We start from the raw sequence: 22,973 nt of genomic DNA on the forward strand, positions 1-22,973 counted from the left end.
CCGTTATTTACGCGGAAATTATGATTTTCCAGCGCGCAGCATAATTTATGCGCTTCCCGCATCGGCTAGCAGGCAATTTTCTTAATTAAAAAAATGTTTCCCGGGCGTACGATTTCCCCGCGAGCGATCGATAGCAAGCGGATCGTATGATTAACGTGCCCCGAACGCGGCTTAAACGGGCGCCCGATTAGGCGTGAAAATATTTACGATCCAACCGACGGAGCTGGGGCACGCGTGGGAAGCACGATCTAGGGTCGCCCGGGACCGTCCCGAGCTGATCGCTCAAAAGCCGCATTGATATTTTATTTTTCCGTGCAATGTTGAAAACCAACGCGCAAAGACCGCGAGAAGGCAGGTTTGTGATCGATTCGACGGAAAAAAAAATTTCAAACCCGCCCGGCGATGCTCAAAAAAGGCCCAAAATGCGGTGCAAAATTTTCGCCAGTACCAGGGGCGCAGGAATCTGAAGAGGTTGCACGCAGCCAATTTTAGGCTGCCGAAATCTGGCTGCGTCGACAAAAAAAATGACGCAGCCCATGGCTGCCCAAAAGTGGCTGCGTCGACAAAAATAATGACGCAGCCCATGGCTGCCAAAAAATGGCTGAGTCCAAAAAATTTTTGACGCGGCCACTTTTGGGCAGCCAGAATTTTTCGACGCAGCCAGTTTTCGGCAGCCTAAAATTGGCTGCGTGCAACCTCTTCAGATTCCTGCGCCCCTGGTACTGGCGAAAATTTTGCACCACATTTTGGGCCTTTTTTGAGCATCGCTCGGGCGAGATTTTTTTCGCGGCGCGCGCATTTTTGGCGAATGACGGGCAACCGGTGGTGATATTATCAGCGAAGTAGCGATGTTTATTTCGGACAACCGTTTCAGCGGGAGGAAAAAAATCAACCAAATTTCTATCGAACGGGCGGAAAATGCAGAATATAACAAAAAACAATTTCTAGGTGTTTCAGTTGGTGAGTTTTTGTTTGCTTTATTGATATCATTCAAAAACAATACAAATAGCGTTTTTTTCGTCGTGTTTACATCAATTTTTCACAATTTTAAAGCACTAATTCGGCGTGGGCCGGGCCCGTTTATGCGTTCATCGACTGAGAAAGGTCTCACGGTTGGACGAAACGAAGGGAAATCGCCGCTCGACTTCCTGTGACGCATGTGTGTGTGTGTGTAGCTTCCGTATTACATTAATTAGCATGAGTTTCTCGCGCGCGCGCGAGCATAAGCGAAATTAAATAGCATTCTCGGGTTGTGTTGTTGTTGTGTGTGGTTTTTTTCTATCGCATATTTACATCGAAGGTACGGTAGTGTTAAAACAAATGAAAATATTAACATCCTTAAGGCGCGCATATGTCGCATCCTACGATACTTTGACGGTATTGGCCGGTGGGCCCTAACTGCCTGACTTCTTCTGCTTCTCTTCGCTTCTAACCTGGTCTAAAACACCATACAGCCGGTACACATTCGCTTCCCGCGCGCAGGAAGCCATCCATCCGTTCCGTAATGCTAAATAATATATTTTACAATGTTCCAGCATCTCGCGATCGATGCGCGAAACTAATCACAATAATGTAAGTAGGTAGCGGTACGTTAAATTAGAACGATAACAATACATAAAGGTGGTCGTTAGAGCCTAGTAAATGTAGACGTGGGGGAGAGTTGGTTGTGTATGCTTTCCGCGGCTGCTCACTCTTTCTTACACGCTAGCTTACGCACAACAATAAATCGCTATCGCATTCGTGATTTGTCCTGTTTTTTTTTCGTTGCGTTTTTTGTTTGTTTACGTTCCGAAAAATGCGCCCAACTAATGAAACTATAACGCGCAAAGCACACGTGGTGGGTGAAACGTGTAAAGGATCACCCTGAAGATCACAAGAGCACCCGCCCACCAGCGCTGGCCGTGGGGCGATGACTATTAATTCGAAATGGTTCGTCCGACAACAACAACAAAAAAAAGGCGCCTCCCAAAGAGTAACTTGTTCGCTTATTCGAGAGCCGCAAAGGTGGTCACATTTTCATCAACGATTTAACCTTCTTCACGTAACGATTGATCAACGGTTTCGGGGCCTTCTTGGGTGCTGCTTTCTCTCCCGCCGTACTGCTCGATCCGAGCGAGGACGCCACGGATGAATGCGTCGATTGGTCGTCTTCCTCTTCGTCGTTGCCGTCCCGGGGTTTTTCCTGCACCAGACCATCGTCCTGCCCGTCGTCCAGTGTCCGGGGAGCCGTGCTGTCGACGGTGATGGTTTCCTTCTCGCACAGCTGCTCCTGAGACGTTGATCGAGAGTCCTGCGAGTCCTCCAACCCACGTTGCCGCTCATCGTCCGAAATAAAGCGCCGGTTCAGACAAATGTTGCCACCACCTCCCAGGCCCAAGATGGGCGGTGAATCTGGGCCACAATCCGTCGGTGTCACCGGTCCGGAAGCGAGCAGCGTTTCCATGCTTTGCGTGTTGTCGAGAAAATCGCACTCCACACCCGGTGCACCACCGTCATCGTCGAACAGATCGTCCATGCTGCGCGATCTCCTGTTTTTGCTCTTCATCAGTGCTTCCGACGTCGTGCCGTCGATCTTCTTGCCCGCGTGAGATCGTCTCGTCGATGTTTCTCCACCGGTCGTCGTCCTTTCATCTGCACCATCTGCATGATCATGTCCTTCGGTTGCCGTTCGAGCCCCTCGATACGCCACCACCACCACCGGCGTCGTCGTCGTCGTGCCAATCGGTGCCTTTCGTGGCATTCGCTGGCTCACCACCGGATCGTCCAGCAACCCATCGTAGCTGTGGCTGCGCAGTTCGATCTTCGGTGGCAGTGGAGGTCGCTGCGATACCACGTTCAATCCGGCGGCGGAACTTCGCCGTAATTCACCGCCGGTTCGCGAGTTTAGCGGACGTGGCAGCGAACTCATTCCATTGGCTGCTGGAGAGCGGTTTGCTTTTGCGTAACGTCCAACGCCACGTCCACCGCTACCACCGGTCGGTCCTTGCCGGGCTGGGCTCGAGGATTTGCGGTACATCTGCGCCAGCGAGGAGTAGAACCGTGGATGTGGATTCGCTGTCGAACTGGTGGGCGTTGGAGTGGTGGCGTTTAAGGATCCGCTCGAGCCCAGCGAGGCTTGCGATGGGTTGGCAACCGAAGGGGCATCTAGTCATTCGAGGTTACGACAGTTTTCCTTGTCACTGCTCTTGCCGGAATCGTTGCTGTGCATGCGCTGGTAGATCGCTGAGGAAGGCGTTGCGTCGCCCGGGGCTCGGTTCAGAAGGTTACGTGACTGATCCATGAGACCACTTCGAGTGTTTGCTTCCGTTCGCATGAACCTAAAACCGGCCAGAAAGGTGAAGAAATAAAAAAAACATAATTAATTACCCATAAAATGTGAAATAAATGAATGAACATACTTAAACATCACCCGAGAGGCGACTAAATCAAATGAGCAAATTAGGGTGGATTTACCAAAACGAGTAAATTAGGGTGGAACACGATGGCGATAAAAAAAAGGATCAAATGACGGCAATGTAAAACGTAAGCTCACTTTTAACAAAACAAAACAACAACAAAAAAAACATTGGTTAATGATAAAGTGCACCTCTATCTTGCCGATGTGTGCATAAAACTGGTCACGTGAAGGATGGGCATGCAGTAATAGGAATATCCTGAAGGCCGGTGACCAGGAGGCCGATAAAAACGACCAAACGAGGTAACTAAATAAGGGGGTTAACACTTAATCATGCGCATTTCGTGTCAGGTTTAAGCGAGAAAAAATGTATTATATTTTTTTTAACCTGCCTCGCATCGACTTCCGCCGTTGGTTACGTCTTCGTGGCCGGTTCCTTTCGCACCAGGAAGCAGGAAGCAGAGACGGTCTCCTTTGGCCCTTCAAGACCCCTTATTCCCTCGCCTCCCAACACCCCCACCCACCAAAACATACACACGCATACATGGTTGCACACAAAACGCACGCACGTTAACCGATGGCAAGAATACAAACGCTACAGCACACTGGTAGAGGCAAAAACACACAGGCACAAATAGAATCGTTTTTCCCCCCAGTTCGGGGCACGTGAAGTTGTATGGTTTTTTCGTTACATCGCATTACACCACCACCGTACAGAGCACAATTTGGGGGGGAGCATTTGCACGACGATCGATTTGGGACACGATTTTGTGTGCATGGCAAATGGCAGCGTCAGTCACATGAAAGCACAAGCTGGCAAACGGATGGCACGGAACGATACAATGGCAGGCATTCGGTGGCAGGTAGTACATTCGCAAATTAAGATGCATTGCTTCGCCCTAGCGGCCGCACACGGCTTCACAATCTGATCGGTTTCTCTTTTGGTGCATGCTGCTGGTGCTTGCTGATGGTTGAGTATTGGAATGCCAGGACCTTCGAGCAGAGAGCATTAGCAGCGCAAGAGCCAGTTGCACGCTTGAGCACGGAGCACTGTCAACTGTTTAGCGTGTGCTGTGGAGACCACGCGAATTGTGGTGCGTTTAGTATGGCTTAGCTAAATCTATGCGCGGAGTTCGAGCGACTGTTATGATTAGTGGTATTTCTAATGTACCTGAGAGAGAAGAGATGGACGGAAAGAGAGATAAAACGCCAGTAGTACTGTGTTTGATCATTCACAAAACATTGCTACGACTACAGTTAGGCTCAATTTTTGCTCTACTATGCCAAAAGGATAACAAACACTCAGAACGGCACACAAAACAGGCTACTAGGACCACAACGACGAACGGGGGGAAACAAACTAATGATAGGGCTTCGTTGAGCCTCAGGAGGCCCTGGGCCGATCCAACGATTGGGCATGGAAACGAATGACAAAATGGCATGCAATTGGAAAGGTGTGGATGGAGTTTCACGAAATAAAATCATGCTTCAAAGACGAAAATAACACGGGAGGATCGAAACTAATAAAACACGGTTATCCTTAGCGTATCCAGATTGAAGCGTCATCATGCACGAATAATAGCATGCAGTCTTGTGAAGCTGGCTTCCGTTAACGTACCTTTCTAGTTTGTCCACACAGGCGTCCTGATAGTCGTGAATCCAGCGCACGCCATTGAAGTGGCACACACCGCGCATATCTTCCGGTAGCTTCTCCGGTTCCGGCCATTGGAAGTTGTCGATGATGGGAATGATGTTGCAACCGGAGGTCAGTGCTGCTACGATTTCCTACACAACAAAATCGAAGAAAATTGTCAGAAAAAGAGCTCACTTCAGGAGACCCCAGCCGGGAACCTACCCTATGCACCCAGTCCTTGCATTCAGCATCATCAACGCACCGATCGAGTGCATCCGGCGTGAGTACGAGTAGGAAATGCTTCGCATGCTGAATACTCTGCAGCAGATTGTTGTCAAACTTGCCCGCTTCCAGCCGCTCAACGTCAATGAACACGGAAAAACCACGCAGCTCGAGATGGACCTTCAACAGACTCGCCAACTGCGATCCGTTGCTGCGACGGTAACTAACAAACACATCCAGACTCTTCTCAGTGCTCTGCTCCGAGCGGAACGACGGAATCATGTCACTCATCTTCACCACGTTAAGGATACGTGCCCGATGGATGGCATTCTTAATCCCGCACGTCACCGTAAGCTGGTCCTCGTCCAGCACGCTCAACGATTCAATGTCGACCCCAGCGTTCAACATCGCGTACGTGTACACGGTGTACTCGGGCCCAATCCGGCTGAGGAACACGTACAGTCCGTCCGAGTCGCGCGAGCTGTAATCGGCCATCTTCTTGAGATTTTGCAACTCCCGGTAAAACCGTATCCGCTGGATGCCGTTCGTCATACCAATGTCATCTCGCAGATTATCCTCCTGAAGCTGCAGGAGCAGATCCCCGTCCACCTTCGAGTCGTAGAAGTTCTGCTCGTACTCGTTGAACCCAATCTGCTTCACCCACTCTCGGACGTCCTCCGTCGACCACAGTGGCACCTGTTGGGACAGCTTGTGTGGCACCTCTTCGCCGATGAGTCGCAGTGCTTGAGCAGCGAACTTTGACGCGATCGCGTTCGGTGAGCTGGCCACACGGATCAAAGGCTCGATGGCACCAATCTCCTTGAAGATGTTCGTATTGCCCTGCTCCTTTTTGATGCCCGCCTCCATGCAGAAGTGGAACGCAGCCAGATTGCGGGCTTCTTCACGCTTTGAGCTCAACACTGGGACCAGCCGCTGCAACCAGTGCTTGCTTTGGCCGTGAGCATGCGCTAGGTTCGACTTTGCGAACTCCGAAGGATTGTGCGTCGTCACGAACGGTTCGACCAGATTGAGTGTGCCCGATTTGATCACTTCCGCTTCGATTTCCTTGTTCGCTACCAGCACCACGATGGCCAGGCACGCGTAGTACTTGATGTTCTGATCGTTGTGGAAGGCGAGCGGGAACAACCAGGACGGTACCTTGCGGTTTATCATCGCCTCTTGGTTCTCGGATCCACCGTACAGGGACAGATTTGCCAGTGCGCCGGCACAGTGCCGCAGCGTTTCGACGTCGTTTTTACGGCACTCGAACAAAACCGCATCGAGGCCACCCAAACGGATCACATTCGAGCAGGTGTCCTCGCTGTGCTTGAACAGGTGCTCCAGGATGCCGGTACCAACGCGTGAGTGATCCGTCGCATTATTACGCGTGCAAACGCACGCCACATTAACCACCTTGTCCAGTCCGTTCTTGACCACGTGCGTGCGGTTTTCCGTCGTGAGACACTGCTCAAGCAACCGCGCTGAGGAAAACTGCACCTCCGAGTCCTTGTCGACGCAGTTACGCATCAGAATATCGAGCCCGCCCGTGTTCCGTAAGGTGTCACAAAGGCTCGCACCAAGCTCGTGACCGTGCGTTGGAACAGCCCAAGCTCGGCGTATGATCTCGTTCATGTGGTTCAACAGCGTCGGTGCTTTTTTCAGCTGCTCCGTCTGCTGCAAGTTCTGCACGTAATTCGCCAGATGCTTCGAGTACTTCACGATCGTGCCGTCGATCTCCTCGGGTGTGTTGCCCAATCGCTCCAGGTCCTCGAACGAAAGGAAATCCGTGCCCATCAGCCCGTTCATGGCGGATGAGGACGAAAGTGTGCTCATCTGCGACGACGAGCTGATCGTGCTGGTGTTTGACATCGTGAAGGTGGACTGCGTCGTCGAGGAGATGTGCTTCTCTTGGTTAAAGATGCCGCTCGAGGATACGGTTTGCTTTTGTTGCGCCTGCGAGATTGCCTTGTTTTCCGCACTAGAAAAAGGAAGAAGACAAAAAACAATCGGGTTTTAGATTCGACGCCGGAGTTTTCCCAGCTGACAAACACACCTGAAATGGTCACTATGCACCTTCCGACTGTGGGCCGCGATGTTGTTTGCCTCCGCCTGCTGAAAGTCACCCATCTTGACCGAGCGGGCTTCCTGCGGGAGAGAGAGAGAGAGAGAGAGAAAGAGAAAGAGAGCGAATCAGAACGAATTTCGTAAGAACATGGCGATCAGATAAGCGAACACCCGGTGGTTAGTGGTGCGCCAGTGGCGGCGCCAATCTACTCCAATGGGCAGTGGGTAGTTTATCATAGTTGTGCCTCGGCATTGTGAGCACCTCTTTAGTGATTAAGTGCCGGCGACAATTTGCTGTGACACAACGTGAGCAAATGGAAATTGCACACCCTCGTTATCGCCAAACATCGCTAACCGCGAGCAAAAGATCATTACCAAATTGATTGCAAAAGAATGGTGGATGTGCGTAGTCTACACAATAAAAAAAACGACGACAATAGAAAGCCATTTTCAATAATGAATCATCTTGCTTCCCTCAAAACGTGCATATTTTGATAACGACAGCCGCCATCGGGGGGTGTTTTAAACCGACCCGGTTCACAATGGAGCCGGGGGGGTTTTTTTTATTTCGCGACACAACTCAACAAACACACCATCGAGAGCTTTACAACCCGCAAACGATAACATATCAATGGACATGTGTCGGCACATGTGTCGTCGAGTCGACAAGTACGGTGGTGAAAAGTGTGTACACTCTATTTGCTTGGCTCATCCGACAGCGAAGTACGTTCGAACTACCCTGTCCAGTGGATGTTGAAGGAGGCGCCCAGTACGATGTACACTCGCAGCCGGATAAACGCAACAACACAGACGAACGGGGGCCCTTTGGTGTGTGGTGTTGTTTGAAATTCTTCTTGCTCAAAAGTTATGATGCAATAAAGACGCATATTGATGCAAAAGTGCCAACATTAGACAACTCCCGGTGTACGCCAGGTGCCGTAAGTAAATTATTTCCCTCTCAAGCGCGTGTATTCGCACCATATTTTAACGCAATTCGCCTTTACTTTCAGGGCGGTTCTGCAAACGATGAAGCGAGGCGTTTCTGCTATTTATTGCGGATTCGATTCGATTCCGATCTTAATTCTATCGAGTGGCCGTTGCTTCATTAGGTCATATTTTTGGCGGTACTATCGCCATACCAGACGGGTGTGTTTGTGTATAAACATGCCGGTTCCACAGCCATCCAGCCTTTGCCGCAGCACATTGCTCGAAATCGATCAACGGAATAACGTCATACGGTCGATCCGGTGGCCGTAAAATGTTGGCTTTGGAGCTCTCTGAAACAACTCTGAAACAAACGTTCGCACGAAACCCCCAAATGCGGACACATTCTTAGACCACGCGCGCACACGGGGGCTTTCATTGTTTGCACGGTTTGTGGGGTGGGTGTTTTTTTTGTTCTTCTTCCTTTACTTGAACCATGTACGACGGGGAGGCCATTTACACCGTCAGCCGCCAGTTTGGGGCGTCGCTTTCGTTGGCCCTATTTTTAGTACACACACGCGCGCGCGCTCGCGCCCAGTTTGTAGGGAAATCGAAACCCAAACCACGCACACGGGGGGGGTGTTTTCCCGAGCTGCCTTCCGTTTGCTCTTCCGCCCGGGGGCGGGTGTTCATAACGCTATATAATATTCTATTTGCGGACGGCCATCATCCACCGGTTCCACAGGTTGCCGCCACTGGTTCCGGACACTTTTTCCCTCACAGCAAACCCTCCCGCGTGCGGGGCCGGGTCTATTTCGGGTCCATTGTTTACCGACGGTCAAGGACGTCCGTGGAAAAGCGATGGTGCGCTTTTCATGTCCACCGGTTACTCGCACCTCACCTGGGGCATGCTCTCGATCGGAATCTCGAACGTCGTCCTCACGCTGGCCGGACTATCGAGGGGGCTTTCCACGATGGTAACCCGTGGGCTACCCAGCGGACTGGCCACGTTAAGCGTGATGCCGTTGCGATGCGAATGCACCGGGCTGCTTGATTTGCTCGAGCTCGAACCAAGCGGTGAAGGCGATGGGGACGATCCCGGATGCATCGGTGGAGGTGGTGACAGTGGAAACTCCACGATCGGGCTGGGGGTGCGCGTTGGGACAAAGTCAGATTGGCCCGTGGATCGGAAGACACCCTTCCGGACGGGCCAAGGAGCCTGGCTACACATTACGCGCAAGCGATCCGAAACCGAGCCCCCGGGTTTTTTTTGGTTGTTGTTATTGCCTCAGTTACTTAATCGACGTGGCGTTTGCTGCGTCACACGATCACCTCCGATCGGCTGACTCGCACACGCGCGTGATGCGAGCGAAATTACACAACGAAATCCTCACACAACGGTCCGCGTACGGTGGCGCATGGGGGATGAAATTTCATTCATGAAAAATATCAACCCTTCGAAGCCGAAATCGAACCGCACGAATCGAAAACACCGCACGGAAACTCACGGAAACCGGTCGCGATCGCGTTTAGGAGTGCACCTTTTCGGGGGCTCTTTCTGACGTCTGACCGTAATAGGGTGTCGAATGTAAGCGATTGTCGCCGTCACGAGGACGAATGATATCCTGCTTTTCCGCCGGTGACGTGCCGAACAACTAAAGCGTGTGTCCTGCTGTGACTACCGAAAACTAGCAAATTTACACCCGAGTTCGAGAGCGTAGAGTTCGTTCGTTTCTTGGGGGTTTTTTTTTTCTTCTGTGTGTGGTGCCGTTGCGATGTCGCTCTCGTATCGTAGAATACTTTCTATGAGGCTGTCGTTTCGTTTACTCGTCGTCGTCTCACTGCTCGATCTTTCGCCCGCCGACTGACGATCGGATCGGACGATCGTGCTGAATTTGCCGTGCAGGAGATTGCTGGTACACGTTACCAACACTGTGCAAACACAGACATCCGCCGACGCGGTGTTGGTAGGGGGTTGTTCTGTTCGCATGAAGCGGGAAAATGCCGCACGCACACAGCGTAAGCATCGCGCGTTGATGGGTTTTCCGCGAACGCCCATTTCGCGCACCCCGGCGGGCTGTGTATATATCAGACGGGGAAACAACATTTGCACCGCCGATCGTCCTCCAGCTGGCAGTTTCCCCTTGTGAGTTTTCCGCGCGCGAGTTTTCCGCCGATTGACGTCCGCGACATAAATCAGGCGTACTTTTATTCGGCGGCGAATAAATGCGTTCGACCGGCTACATCATCGACCGACAGGGTGCGTGTGTTTGTGGTGCGTTTTTAATCGATTCGATCGTAAATTGTTTTGCGTGAACGTTTTGCGTCACCGCCCGGCGGAAGGATCAAACGGGATGCGGAATTTCGGAGCGTTTGTTCCGCAGTCGAGTGTGTTTGATTGATAAAGCCTAGCGCGGTATCGGGGAAAAAGCTCGCCCCCAAACGGCCCGCGTCCGTGTGCGAGAAGGATGAGGCGATTTTGTTATAAATTATGGACACACTTCAGAAGGCAACGTCCGAATGATGATATGCGTTGTATTCTGCACGCAACACCAAATGCCTTTACATCTAACGCCACGTCTGCTCGATATTATCGATAGCATACGCGATACAAACAGTCAGTCCAGACCAACGTCATTAAGGGATTTCCAATGTCACCTTCAGCTCTCACGAAGGCTGCACATAAAGCACACAAAGCCTGCTTAATTATCACAAAATACAGCGGGCAATCGAGCGTGTGTGTCTGACACGGAATATATAATGGGGCCCTCCTTTGGTCCCTTGAGACGTACAAAGCTCTACCGAATTGCTTCTCCACCATCACGCTTCGAAAACATACTACTGGTAAGGCTGTGTTTTCGTGAGGCGTATTTGAAACGCGAAGGTCACACGTGGCATGATGTCCGCAAAAGCCAAATTAACTTCAAACACACCCACCCACACACACACACGAAGGCAACTAGCACTAGCACAAAATATGGTGCCACAATACGGAAACCGCATCGACGCAGCATTCCTTCACGGATCCATCTGATGCGGGCGTGAAGAAAATCGATACAAATCGTCGATGCAAACTGGTAACGGGAGGTGGACCTGCTATTGACTACGCGGTGCTCGTCTGCTACGTACCGTTGTTTCGGGCTGGTCCGTTTTCCAATACGCCGTATGATCTGGCCCCCGACACAGTTGACGAGTGATTAACACCGCATCGTGAGTGATGCAGCTACCGTACGGTGACCACAATGCACCGACACTGCACCGGTGCAGATTCGTGAGCTTTAGCGAACCAGCGCGAATTACGTAACGCGTGGCAAACATCCTGCGCTCATGCCCAACGCGGGCTAGATTCTGCGAACAACACACACACGGTCGGATGGGGAAAACGATGGCACCAAGCCGTTCCGCATGCCAACGCACTATGGTTATGTGCGCTATCAAAACCAAACTACGGCAAGCTGCGAGACAGATCGATGATGGGCGAATCGGACGCACACATACCCACCGATGTGCACCAGCGGCAGGTCTACGAACTTTCGTCCTTACTTCGACACCGGGCTGTGCCGTCTGTGAAACGTCGTTTCACATCCTTGCTCGAAGGATGGGTGAAAACTAACCGCATGGACGCGCGACACGAGTGTCAGCGGTCAGATTTCCGGTGGGGTTCGAGTTGCAATGCGCATGTCCTGGATTTTGTTGGCCGCATGACATTCACTTGCCGCCTTTTTGTGCACAACAAACCATTGCGTGGCATCCAAATGACCTACACACGGCTTCCGGTGCGGCTGTGTTAGAAGAAGGACTTGCAAAAACAAAAGGATTGTACTAAAACTGTACCAAAATTAACCTTTAGCAGGTCCCGTTTTTTGTTCACAACATATCATTGCGTGACATTGTATAGACCCACTTCAGTTACAAGAGTGTCGCTTGCAATATAAAAAGGATTGTACTAAATTCAAAACCCCCAGTCGAGGTGCAACACCTTCGCCACCCAAGACAGAGGGCGGCATTGAATCGGGCCAATGTTTTCGCCGTTTGCCAACCAACACTTTCGCGGGTTTGAAATACGCGAACCAAGTGGTTGATGATTCATTTGCGTATCGCTCGCAAGATCAAGCAAGGCGCCAGAAGATCGTGCCACGCGGTGAGGGTGCTGATGATTCACTGGTCTAGCCCACGAGAGCGTGCCCGAGAGTCCGCGACGCGGGTTATCTTGACCGAACGACCATTTTGGCATCATAAATCACTGCTCTTCAGCGCGACCGCTATCATGCGGCTTCACTCTATCACATCCTGCTCCCGCAGTTCGGTCGACTTTCCCCACCTACCTTCAGTATGGCGCCCTTTTCCTCCGCCGTCACACCGTCCACCTCCATCCGGCTGCTCATGGCGGCGAGAGCGGCCTGCTCCTGGTACTGTAGATCGCCCGCGTGCAGCATCTTCGACTCGGCGGACTTTAGGGTGGCCTGCTCGCTGCTGAACCCATCCGTCACCACCTTCGTCTTCGACTCGGAGGTCATCTTTTTCTGCTCGAACTTGACCGTATCGACGGTTCCGGAGCAGCCGTTCATGAGTGCCTGGTGGTGATGACCGTTCGGTACGAGGATCCCGCTGCCACCGTTCGCACCGAGCGGTTTTAGGGAGGACGCCATGCTGGACAGCTCGTCGTCGGTTTCTGAATCCGGGAAGGTGACTAAAGGATCCGTCTGCGGATCATCCAAGCTATCCATCGACGATCGTAGTCTGAAGAGATCGAATAGGCGGTTGGAGTTTGTTTTTCGGTCAGTTAGCTAAGGTTTACCTTACCTGGACTTAATATCGTTAATCTTCGCGGCGGTGGACGACATCTTGCGTGACTGATGGTGGTTCGTGATGGCAGACGACTTGATCGAGGATGTTGACGTCGTGGTGGACGTGTTTTGTGACGAGGAAGAGCTGCTGTGGTCCATCATGTTTTTCATTTCCGCGATCGAGTTCTGCATCTCGCCTAGGCCCTGCTTGACCGCCGCGGCCGACGTTGTGCTGCTGGAGGAGGACGTTAGAGACGACATGCGTTGCGTGGAGGAGGAACTCTTTTCCACATGCTTCGTCGTCGTGCTGGAGGAGGACGTGGACGACGACAGCTTGGAGCTTTTGCTGCTGCTCCTGCTGCTGTTCAGTAGCTGTTGAAGGGCGATAAGAAGAAACAAAAAAAAGCTCTTAATCAATCCATAACATCAATCTTGATTTTCCAATCCTTTCCCTCTAATTGCATGCCGCGTGATATCAATACGATGAACCGTATGCAAAATTCCCCGACCTGGTCATCTGCATGATGCTAATAGCCATGCCCATCGGAGGCCCATGGGAAAATGTCTGTTGTTATCGCTAATTGATACCACCGCTGGGTGATGAATGAGTGAGCACACCTTCAGCTTTGGGAACGCTCTTGTGTCGGGTACGATTGTCAACTACGTTCCCCACCATAAACCGGTGCTAATTTTAACTGGGACTGATGAGTAATCGCACCGGAAGCGTCGCCGTTTTATTTCCATCGTTACACCGTAAACATCGTTTACACCGTAACACAATTGAGCTGGATTCGAGGGTGTCTCGTGGGTGGTTCTTATCAGTAATAACACGATTAAAAGGCATTTCTGCTCCACTCGGGATGAACGTTAAATAATGCAAGGGTGCTGGGTAATTGAATAGCGATACAGCCGTATCAACAGTAATGGCTTCAAGTCTTAACGTGAAGTGCTATCGCGGAAAACCTCTGTTTTCTTAATTATGATGTTTTCTTATTTCTTATGCTATTAGTACCTAAACGATGTCGAGCAATTACAGAGACAATCAGAGAATGAACCATCTGATAACACACATGATTTCAAACGAACTCTTATGCTCACGTTCAGATATACTGCGTTGGTACATGTTACTCATGCAACAGTTTTCAAACCTCTATATTTGGAGATGGACCAATCAAAACTTTCAAATCAACAATCTAAATGCGTATCTATTTGTCTATTTTGATTGTTCAGGACAAAACCTAATGATTGTTGCTGATTAATTTCACATTCAATTTCAACCGAACCGTTGTATCGACCACTTAACGGCACATGGGCACCGTGGGGAAAGCGATTTCTCGGAAAACACTCTCTTGGGCATGGTTCCAAACCACGGCTGCATTACCATTGCGATCTTGGTCAGCATCGCGAGCGCTGGCGATGCTCAGAAATATTATTAACGATCTTCGCCTCCGCTTCGCTTGCCTTGTCCTATTCGTCCGGTCGACTGAACTGACCAAGCGATGTTTCGAAACTATTTTTAACCCAACCGTTCCGAGATCCCGCACCTTAGCAGCTCACGATCCCATCCGGCAACGCTTGATCGAGGCAAAAGGCGACCCAGCGCGTTACTGTTGACTTTTCCGATGACGTTGTCACACCTGTAACAGGGCAGGGGTTAGTGCTCACCTCAGCGGACGGTTTGTGTTGCGACTCTGGCAGCTTGAACCGGACCGGAAGGTGCGGACAATATTTATTCGGTATCGTTCAGCAAACACTCAACCACATACTGGCAAGAATGTGGAACAAGAAGCCGGTCTACCGAGGACGCACGGGGTGTCTTTAGATTGCTTCAAGAATCGCTCTCAAATCGCGGCGACCGGGTGGTTTATCGTTTCGTTCGATCGATTGTTTGTTTTATGTTCGAAATCGTCACTTTTCGCTTTTTTGGAAACGATTCTCGGATTGGTTCCTGCTTTCTTGACTAATTCGTTCGATCACCAAAGCACTCGTGCAGCCCAAAGTAACACCACGTGAAGTGATTCGGATTCGCACAGAAAGCTGTAATCGGTTCGTTTTTCGTTCGATCGCATCCGCGAGGAGATCGTGCTGATCGTTCGTTCGTTCTAGCAATACTGAGATCCATGGCCAATGGCACGAACCGATGCCATCTACCGGTACAAGTGTTGAGGGCTTATTTTTTATTTTTGTTTGCGCAATGGACTCCGCGCACAGCCAACCCACGAAACATGAGCAGGAGCCGCGACAATAAAGACATCCGAGATCGAATGCTATTGGGTTGAGCAGAAAGTTAAACATTGTCGCAAACTTGGAGAAGTAGGAGCAGCTTGAAATTTTTACACAAAGCAAAAATATGCTCGATCTAACGTTGTTTAATGGTCATTCCGTTAAGGTCAATACTTTAACAATATTGTATCTTTTGTGAACGATCAATGGAAAAGGCAAAATGATCCTTTTGAAAGCTAAACAAAATTAGGTCCTATCTACTTAAGAAGTGCATAATCAATAATTAAACTTAAATAATTGAATAATTGCAACTTCTTGGACAACCTAGTAAATGATGAAAGCTGGTCTTAGTGCACGAGAAACATTCTGTAGACGTTTCCCGACACATACACCGATCGTCACTGACGTGGGACAAATACGACCAAATACCGGCTCAGGAAGGATTGTATTTTTTTTGCCGGGACACGACGCGACCAAACCGAAAAGAACCTAACACAGATAAATCTCGGTTGCGTCGCAGCTGTTTTTGCGAAAATAGATCGCGACCTGCACGCGACAGTTCGGTGAAATTCTGCATATACCCCGCCGTCGTTTCATTCTTCCGACATCCCCAGCCAGTGCTACCAATGACTGTAGACCAGCTAGGACGCGGTAAGTGTCACGAATGGTTAGCGTTGGTTTATCGTCTACCTTGGGCGGGGGGTGTTTTCTTGACTTATGTGTAATAATTGCGCCAGTGGCAGTGGGATGTTGGAGATTTCCCTAGAACTGAACGTGACGTGACGGAAAAGCTGGGGGTTTTCTCGAGAATCTGCCCGATCGCTTGTGGGTCAATGAGTGCCGAACGTGACAAGAAAAATAACCCTACACAAGATGTAACAGGACGCTTTTCCTGGTAGACCTTCATGGATCAGATGCGTGGAAAAGTATTTAAAGAACCGTAGCACGCACGCCAACGAATCCCGCACTTGAAGCGAAGATACCGGCAATGCTTCAACGACACACGACGCTTAATTAAACGCCAACCATCTGTCAACGATCGTTTAAATTCACACGTGCGGATGGGAGGAAAAGTTTTTAATTTTATTTTCCCCCACAAAAATTACCACAATCATTCGATCGTCAGCGAACTGACAACAGCTATGATTTGTTTTGAGGTTTTCATCACCGAACTTTTTCGTCAGCGTTCCTTTACCGTAACATTCATAATGAGAAAATAACCAGCCGTTGAACAACGACAAAAAGGGCATACGGGGACGCTGGGCCAAATTTAGACATCCCGTAGTTTAAGCGTTGACAGTTCTGACGAAAGGCTACCACTTTCGACAGGCAATTAATTTGCGCAGTCGGGAAGATTCCGCTACAAATTGGCACATTCGCAAAGGAAACGACCGCTGTTTATAAAATAAACACAAAGCTTGAGAGACATACATTTTGTGTCAGCTCCTCCAACTGACATAACAAGCTGATAGAAGCCGGATTCATTCCAATGGTCATCAACCTCGGGTCTAATCCTCTACTTGAGGCGTGTTGTATGCATTAATCAATTTAGTGTTGTGAATCAACTTTAAATCCCCCCGCAGGCTATCTTTCACTGAACCTGAGGCCCTTACTGAGCGTTGCATAACATGGAGTGTGTGTGTCTGTTATCAGAATGAAAATTAACGCGACCACTACAACACACCGCCAGCGAACCGCAAATACCCCGCGCGCACGTTGTCGCAGGACGATTACCGAGGAACGGAAGCATTTCTCTCGCCTTTGAGGCACCGTACGTTGTGTCACCGGTGCTATCGAGCAAGGGTGTAGTATGAATCAGCTGGTGGATGAAAGCGTAAAAAGAGGCCAAACTCCAACCCCACCGAAGAATCCCACCCAGACGCTTGCGTCGCACATGAATGAGAAGGACCAGACTGGGGGTGGTGTTGGCTCGAGTGATGACAGCGTGCTTTTTTTGCCCCCATTTTCTATAAAGCCTACTACTTGAATTACATGACACCGTTCAAGAGAGAGCGAGAGACCTTTCTGCTTCTTTTAGTCGTGCCACACCGATGAATAAGAGTCCCAAACTGCCGGCAAGGCTCGCGACACCCATACGCTAGACATTGAACAATTTATGGCCCTCGGCAAGTTCACGGGCGGCGCTGAATCATCCGCAGCGGTTTCGGGGAAACGAATTTAGCTCCTTGCGGTTGATTTAGAGGTCAATCAAGAGGGGACACGCGTATCACCTTCCCGGTCGTGCCGGTGCGTCGAGAATTAAATACGAAATCATTCCACGCTCGCGGGATGTAGGTTGATTGGGATTTTTTTCGACTTCCCTGCACCTAAAATAATGACTCAAGCGTAATCGTGCTTACCTCCTGGGATGTAGTCATCGAGCTGGTGGACGTTGCGCTTGCCAGGGATCCGGATGTGCCGGATGCTAGTGGCCCATTTGAGTTCCCGAATAAGATGTGACGAGGCGTGGGCGAACCGGTATCGGCTATATCAGACATCTGCAATGGAACGATGAGAATGGGCAGCTATTAGTACTAAACAAAAAAAACACGATGTGAGCGTCATTACATTTGAAGCGTCAGAATGATTGGCAGATGGAGGAGAGTTGTGCAAATCCCGGGTTATTAAAAAAAAAATGGCGCAGGGTTAGTTATGGATTAAGCAATAACAAATGATTGTTTGGATAAAGTGCCCTTTTTCGCGTGCAACACTCGTGTAAATGGCCGATTCCTGTCGGGCTGGCACCCGAACACGGCCAATCTGATGCTAATCCCTCAAATGCACATACTAATATGCAAATCAGACGCATTTAAAGCAGCTTGACGGTTACGGTTTTTTTGTATTTAAACTGCAACCGGGACATGGTTTTGCCATAAAAAGCATATCCATCCGGGTGCTGCATCGCCATTTGCCCTCCTCCTGCGTACACGAAACGTCAACTGCGACACAATGAACGCGAAACGTGAACGAACAAGACTGTGGGGTAAAACGAAACCACCCCTCGAGCGCGTTTGCCGTTTTGGTGTTTGCTTGGGAGGTATACGAAAGCAAATATCTTTACAACTTCCCGTACTATCTCGTTACGCGCACTTGCCAACAACTCGCGTGCTCCGGAGGCTAGTGAGGTGCCACTCGAACCGCTTGCTAGACCATTGCGATGCTGATAATGCAGCGCTAAATTTAGCCCCGGCTTCTAGACTGATAGAGGGCAAAGTTCTTTCATCTTTACAGGCGCGCGAACATGACGCCGGTCTGACGCTTATTGAACCGTTGGACAAATCGCAGTAAATTAAGCGAACGGGGCGTGCATGTTTTGCAAACGAAATAAAACATCGTGAACTTTCTGTGGTAATGTTAATGGCACGTTGACGCACGTCGTTGCTTATCTAAGAAGCGGGTGGTGTAATATTGACAAGCCAACAAAGGAGAGAGAGTGAGAGAGAGTTAGTATGCGTTATGGAATTTTATTCTATTAGTAATGAGTTGTTCGTTTGGCTCGCATTCCACCGGTTCTGCTATGTTAACAGAGTCATTGTTTACAAAATGATCTGCTCTCATCTCACCTCAGCTACCAAGAATGTACTAACCAAACAGGCGAACAGGCCAGTGCCATCAAACAAACCCCATCTTTGTGTTACCCCTGCCTGGCGAGAGTGCATGAATGGATGAAGCAGTACTTAACTGATTGAATGAGTATGGAAATGAGCATCGAAAATGTATGCAACCCAACCCAACGAAGCGAAGGAAAATGGAAGGTTTCGCTAAAGCAACCGCTAGTGACGCAGGACACACTCACATTGAAGAAGGCTAGTAGAGGGCGAACGCAAATACAATTAAAACATAAATGCTGTTAGTTCACAGTGGTATGTACGCTCGATGAAGAAAAACAAAACGGAAAAGAAACTGCGCATAGTTTCGCCTCCGGTGGAAAACAAAGACAAAAGAAAATGAGCACTGTGTTCGGTTCCTGTTTTGGCGAGGGAAATTTGGAGGGAAAAAAACATAGAAATCAGGCACGAAAACACACACGCACAATATTCTCGCAGGCACAACAAGCAGGATAGACAGAAACGTGGATGGAGATTATCTTGTCGGCACTGTTGGTTGGGAAACAAAGAGAAGGTAAGTAACACGAACCGATTTGAAAAACGACTTTCGGGCACTTTCCAACGAATTTCGGTTCATTTTTGTGGCGCCTTGCACAGGCGTCTGGTGGCACATGCGGTTGTATTTTGGTATTTTTATGACGTGAGGCCTACTTTTTAATGCCTATTTCACACTCACACGCGATTCGAGCACACAACAGAGCAATAAAACCTCACACTTTCGCACTGCAGAACGGGGTTTGGTAGGTGGTTAGGTTTGGGAGGGATGCTTTTTGCTATCTATTCGCTAGAGGCACATGTAAGAAGATGGTGGAATTGTGAAATGTGTCCTTTCGTTCGTGCGTTTTTACCCACAAAATGAAACTTGTGCGTTGCAACTGTAGCAAAAGCCGACTGTAGTTGAATTTTTCCACAATTGAAAACCCTTTTCCTGAGCGGCACCAAGCGGCTCCATCGACTCCCGCCAAATGCGTCCTCACGCTCGGGACGCACGATAACAAAACATTCCAATGAATTCCCGTTTCATTCGTATCATTCAATCATTTTTCAATTACACGCCATTACGTAGCGTTTAAATGCTATTTTGACATTCGGTCAACCACACGAGCAGATGCTTCTGCCAGCAATCAAACCCTGAGGCTACACGGCAAACGCGTTATCTTATCGGGCAAACCCGTAACATTGGCAACACGCGAAAACGAGGAAACCGATTAAAGCCGGGGGTAACAAAGTAACCGAGAACGTAAATAACACGGAACCTGCTTGCCCGGCGCAACGGTCGGTGGCATTTCGCTCGCTCGAGGTGCATCGTTGGGGTTGGTGCTGTTTTATGTGCACCATTTTGACAAAGTGACGATTTGATAAGAACCCCTAGGGGAGGCGAGCTGTTTTTTCGGGGGTTTTTTGCTGGCCTTTGAACAGAATGATGAAGCGCGTGCTCTTTTGAAATTTCATTCGGCTTCAAACCATAATGGCCTGTGGCCTTCAAGCGTTAAAACAAAACAAAACCACCGTCACAATATTAGAAACGGTGGGGTTCGACTAAACAACCCCCACCTCACGAAATGCTGCCTCTCGCTCTCTCTCTCTCTCTTTCGCTCTCTCGATTCTCGCGCTTTTGCTCACATCTCACACGCGTTTGCTGGCACCCTTTAGCCGCAAAGCAACCGGTTCGATCGCGACGCTGAGATGAGAACTATTCGCGACAAAGAAGACAACAATACAAAAACTCGCGACGGGGGCAAAAAAAATGCCAGACGACGGCAGCGCCGACTTCGATGGGATTTCCAGCATTCCGGCTTTACGAAACGAATGGGGTGGTTGGTTTTTCTCTCTCTCTCACGCACACTGACACACACGCACCCCTTTTGCATGCATGTCACGCATCGTACACCAAATCGTTCGAGCGTACGCGCTGATCGCGCGTTCTACCAAACGCCAGACAGTGGCAGCATAGTTATGGGAGCTACGAAGCAAGAAACGCCAAACCAAAGATCCACCGATTTCATAAATCGCATGAAATCGTTCATTGAACACCTCTCGAATAGCACACTTTTACTAACCACCTAAACTTATGAGCTGAACATACACGCGAACGCGGCTGTTAAAGCTACGTCACAATGGAATCCAAACGCGTCCGTTAACACATGGGCACAGCACCGTACAACACCACACATCCGCTTCGAATGAGCGAACGACGGAGAGTTCGAGAAGGAAAATGTGGGGTGCTTTTGGGGTGGTAGAACGCGCGAGCGAGTGTTGGAAATTTGTCGCGGAAAACGAAAAACTAACACACAATGCACAAGTGAGCTGTTGGCCCTGGCCTTCGTACGCGGTCAGACGCCGGCAAACGAGTCTCCACGCGGCCTGCTGCCGTAGCGTTGTCGAAAGGGGTTGTCGGTTGGGTCTCGGGGTTGAAATTGAATTGTGAGCGAACGGTTTCTCTCGCCCTAGCAGTCAGCCCCAATCTGACCATTCCGGATTGCGTGACAGAGCCAGTGAGAGAGAGAGAGAGAGAGAGAGTGAGTGTGTAAAACAGTGCGAGTAAACGAGACGACGAAAAGAGCATAAAGGGGATTACACGTTGGACAGCACTACGCAGCGAGATGAGAGCCGTTTGAGATGGAAACCCCGCACGTTACAGTCTGTTTGAGAGAGGGGGTTGAAAGCTGTGAGTGACTTTTTCGTTCACATGTTGATTCTGCCAGCGTATCCTCGTGAAAAACAACCTGATAAAATGCCAATTTTGCTCCCCACATTGCACCTAATCAAACCCAACATTTAATTGTAATGTGCTCCGGTTTTAAATGGAGCTTTCCAGTCTCGAAATTTGATACACACCTATGCCCAGAAAGTCAACCATGTTTCACAATTTAAGCCGCTCTCGGCCGCTGCCAACGAACGTTCGAGGTTCGCGAGTGCATCCGCGATCACCACCACAACACATCGCGCGAATGGGAACGATAAGTAGCGAGCAAACAATGCGCGAGGCGAAGAGCCCGAATTCAAGAAGACGTTGCGGAGATTGCGCGCCACAAGCAGGCTGGGGAAGCTGCGCGATTAACCCGTCGTCCCACCCAAGGGCCGGCTGACGTCCTGCCGACGCGCAAGATTACGCACGAGAGCAGTTGTCGGCCGGGGCAGATGGAATGCGGTGATGAAGAAGGCATTATTACGGCACGCCAGTCCCCGATGGCGAGTCGTTCACCGTTGCCGGTCATGCACGTCGAAGGGCTCTTACGATGGCACGGTTGCGGAAGGGTGAAACTAACACCAGGAAGCATCAGACCTTGGTAGAATAGTGTCAAGAGTGTGGGGTGCGAGCAGGAGGATGTGGAGACTGGTGGGAGGTGATTTTTTTTTGAGATGTACAATGCGTTCTATCTCGAAGAAGCAAAAAGGCTCGAAAGCAAAACCGAACACGATGATTCCCGTCTATCCGTCATGACTGCCCAAAAATGGCGAAATGGCACACGTTTGGACGTACATTTGACGTTGGCCGCGGAGTAGCAAATAAAACCTGTTCGCACACCCACTTCAGAACCGTCAAGCTACTCTCGAGCGAGTTCCACCCACGCTGTCGGGGAAAAATGAAGCCACCTTCCGGATTCTGGCGTGGAGCAGATAAACAATACTCAATTGCTTTGGAGTGGACCATTAACTCACCGAACTGATCCAAAACGAACGACTGATACATTGGTGAACAATTGTAATTTTATCGCCAGTGAAGTCACCCCGACTAGAGACAGTAAAAAATTAAATAACAATTCAAACAACATATAATAAAGATTTTATCTGTTTGTGAAAGATAAACTGCAATAAAAAAGTAAATCAATATTTAAGTAAAGTATAGCAATAACAAATTCAACCCAAATACAGATTATTGTTTCAATGAACATCGAGAGTGAAAAACCTTCACTGATTTCTTGAGAGATCAAATCTAAACTCATTAACTAAAGGGAAGTAAACGGACATAAAAAAATTGTTATTCGTTTTCTGAAAGCAGAAGAATCAGTCTCAGTATAACAGCAAATTATGGGATTGCGTCTTCGAAGTGTAGAACACTTCTCGGTCACTGAATGTTTTCATCATTTCTGCTCAGACAAACGAGTACAAAATAT

General features: G+C 49.5%; 2 protein-coding genes across 2 annotated transcripts in view; both read right to left on the reverse strand.

Moving 5' to 3' along the window:
* Positions 1-957: 957 nt before the first annotated feature.
* Positions 958-3,129, reverse strand: LOC128726844 (uncharacterized). Its single transcript, XM_053820684.1, has one exon. The coding sequence runs from the start codon at positions 3,014-3,016 to the stop codon at positions 2,009-2,011; it is 1,008 nt and encodes a 335-aa protein (XP_053676659.1). The 5' UTR covers positions 3,017-3,129; the 3' UTR covers positions 958-2,008.
* LOC128726843 (NAD(+) hydrolase sarm1) overlaps positions 3,014-22,973 on the reverse strand; it is a 32,886-nt gene continuing 12,926 nt past the window's right edge. The window contains exons 3-9 of the mRNA XM_053820683.1: positions 17,608-17,745; positions 13,041-13,396; positions 12,563-12,977; positions 7,303-7,394; positions 5,250-7,227; positions 5,013-5,179; positions 3,014-3,317 (exon numbers count right to left, since the gene is read on the reverse strand). Of these exons, the coding sequence (XP_053676658.1) occupies positions 3,149-3,317; positions 5,013-5,179; positions 5,250-7,227; positions 7,303-7,394; positions 12,563-12,977; positions 13,041-13,396; positions 17,608-17,745 (3,315 nt within the window). The 3' untranslated portion in view covers positions 3,014-3,148. The remainder of the gene's footprint in view (positions 3,318-5,012; positions 5,180-5,249; positions 7,228-7,302; positions 7,395-12,562; positions 12,978-13,040; positions 13,397-17,607; positions 17,746-22,973) is intronic.

This window comes from Anopheles nili, chromosome 3 (genome assembly GCF_943737925.1).
Source record: "Anopheles nili chromosome 3, idAnoNiliSN_F5_01, whole genome shotgun sequence".
Taxonomy (NCBI): domain Eukaryota; kingdom Metazoa; phylum Arthropoda; class Insecta; order Diptera; family Culicidae; genus Anopheles; species Anopheles nili.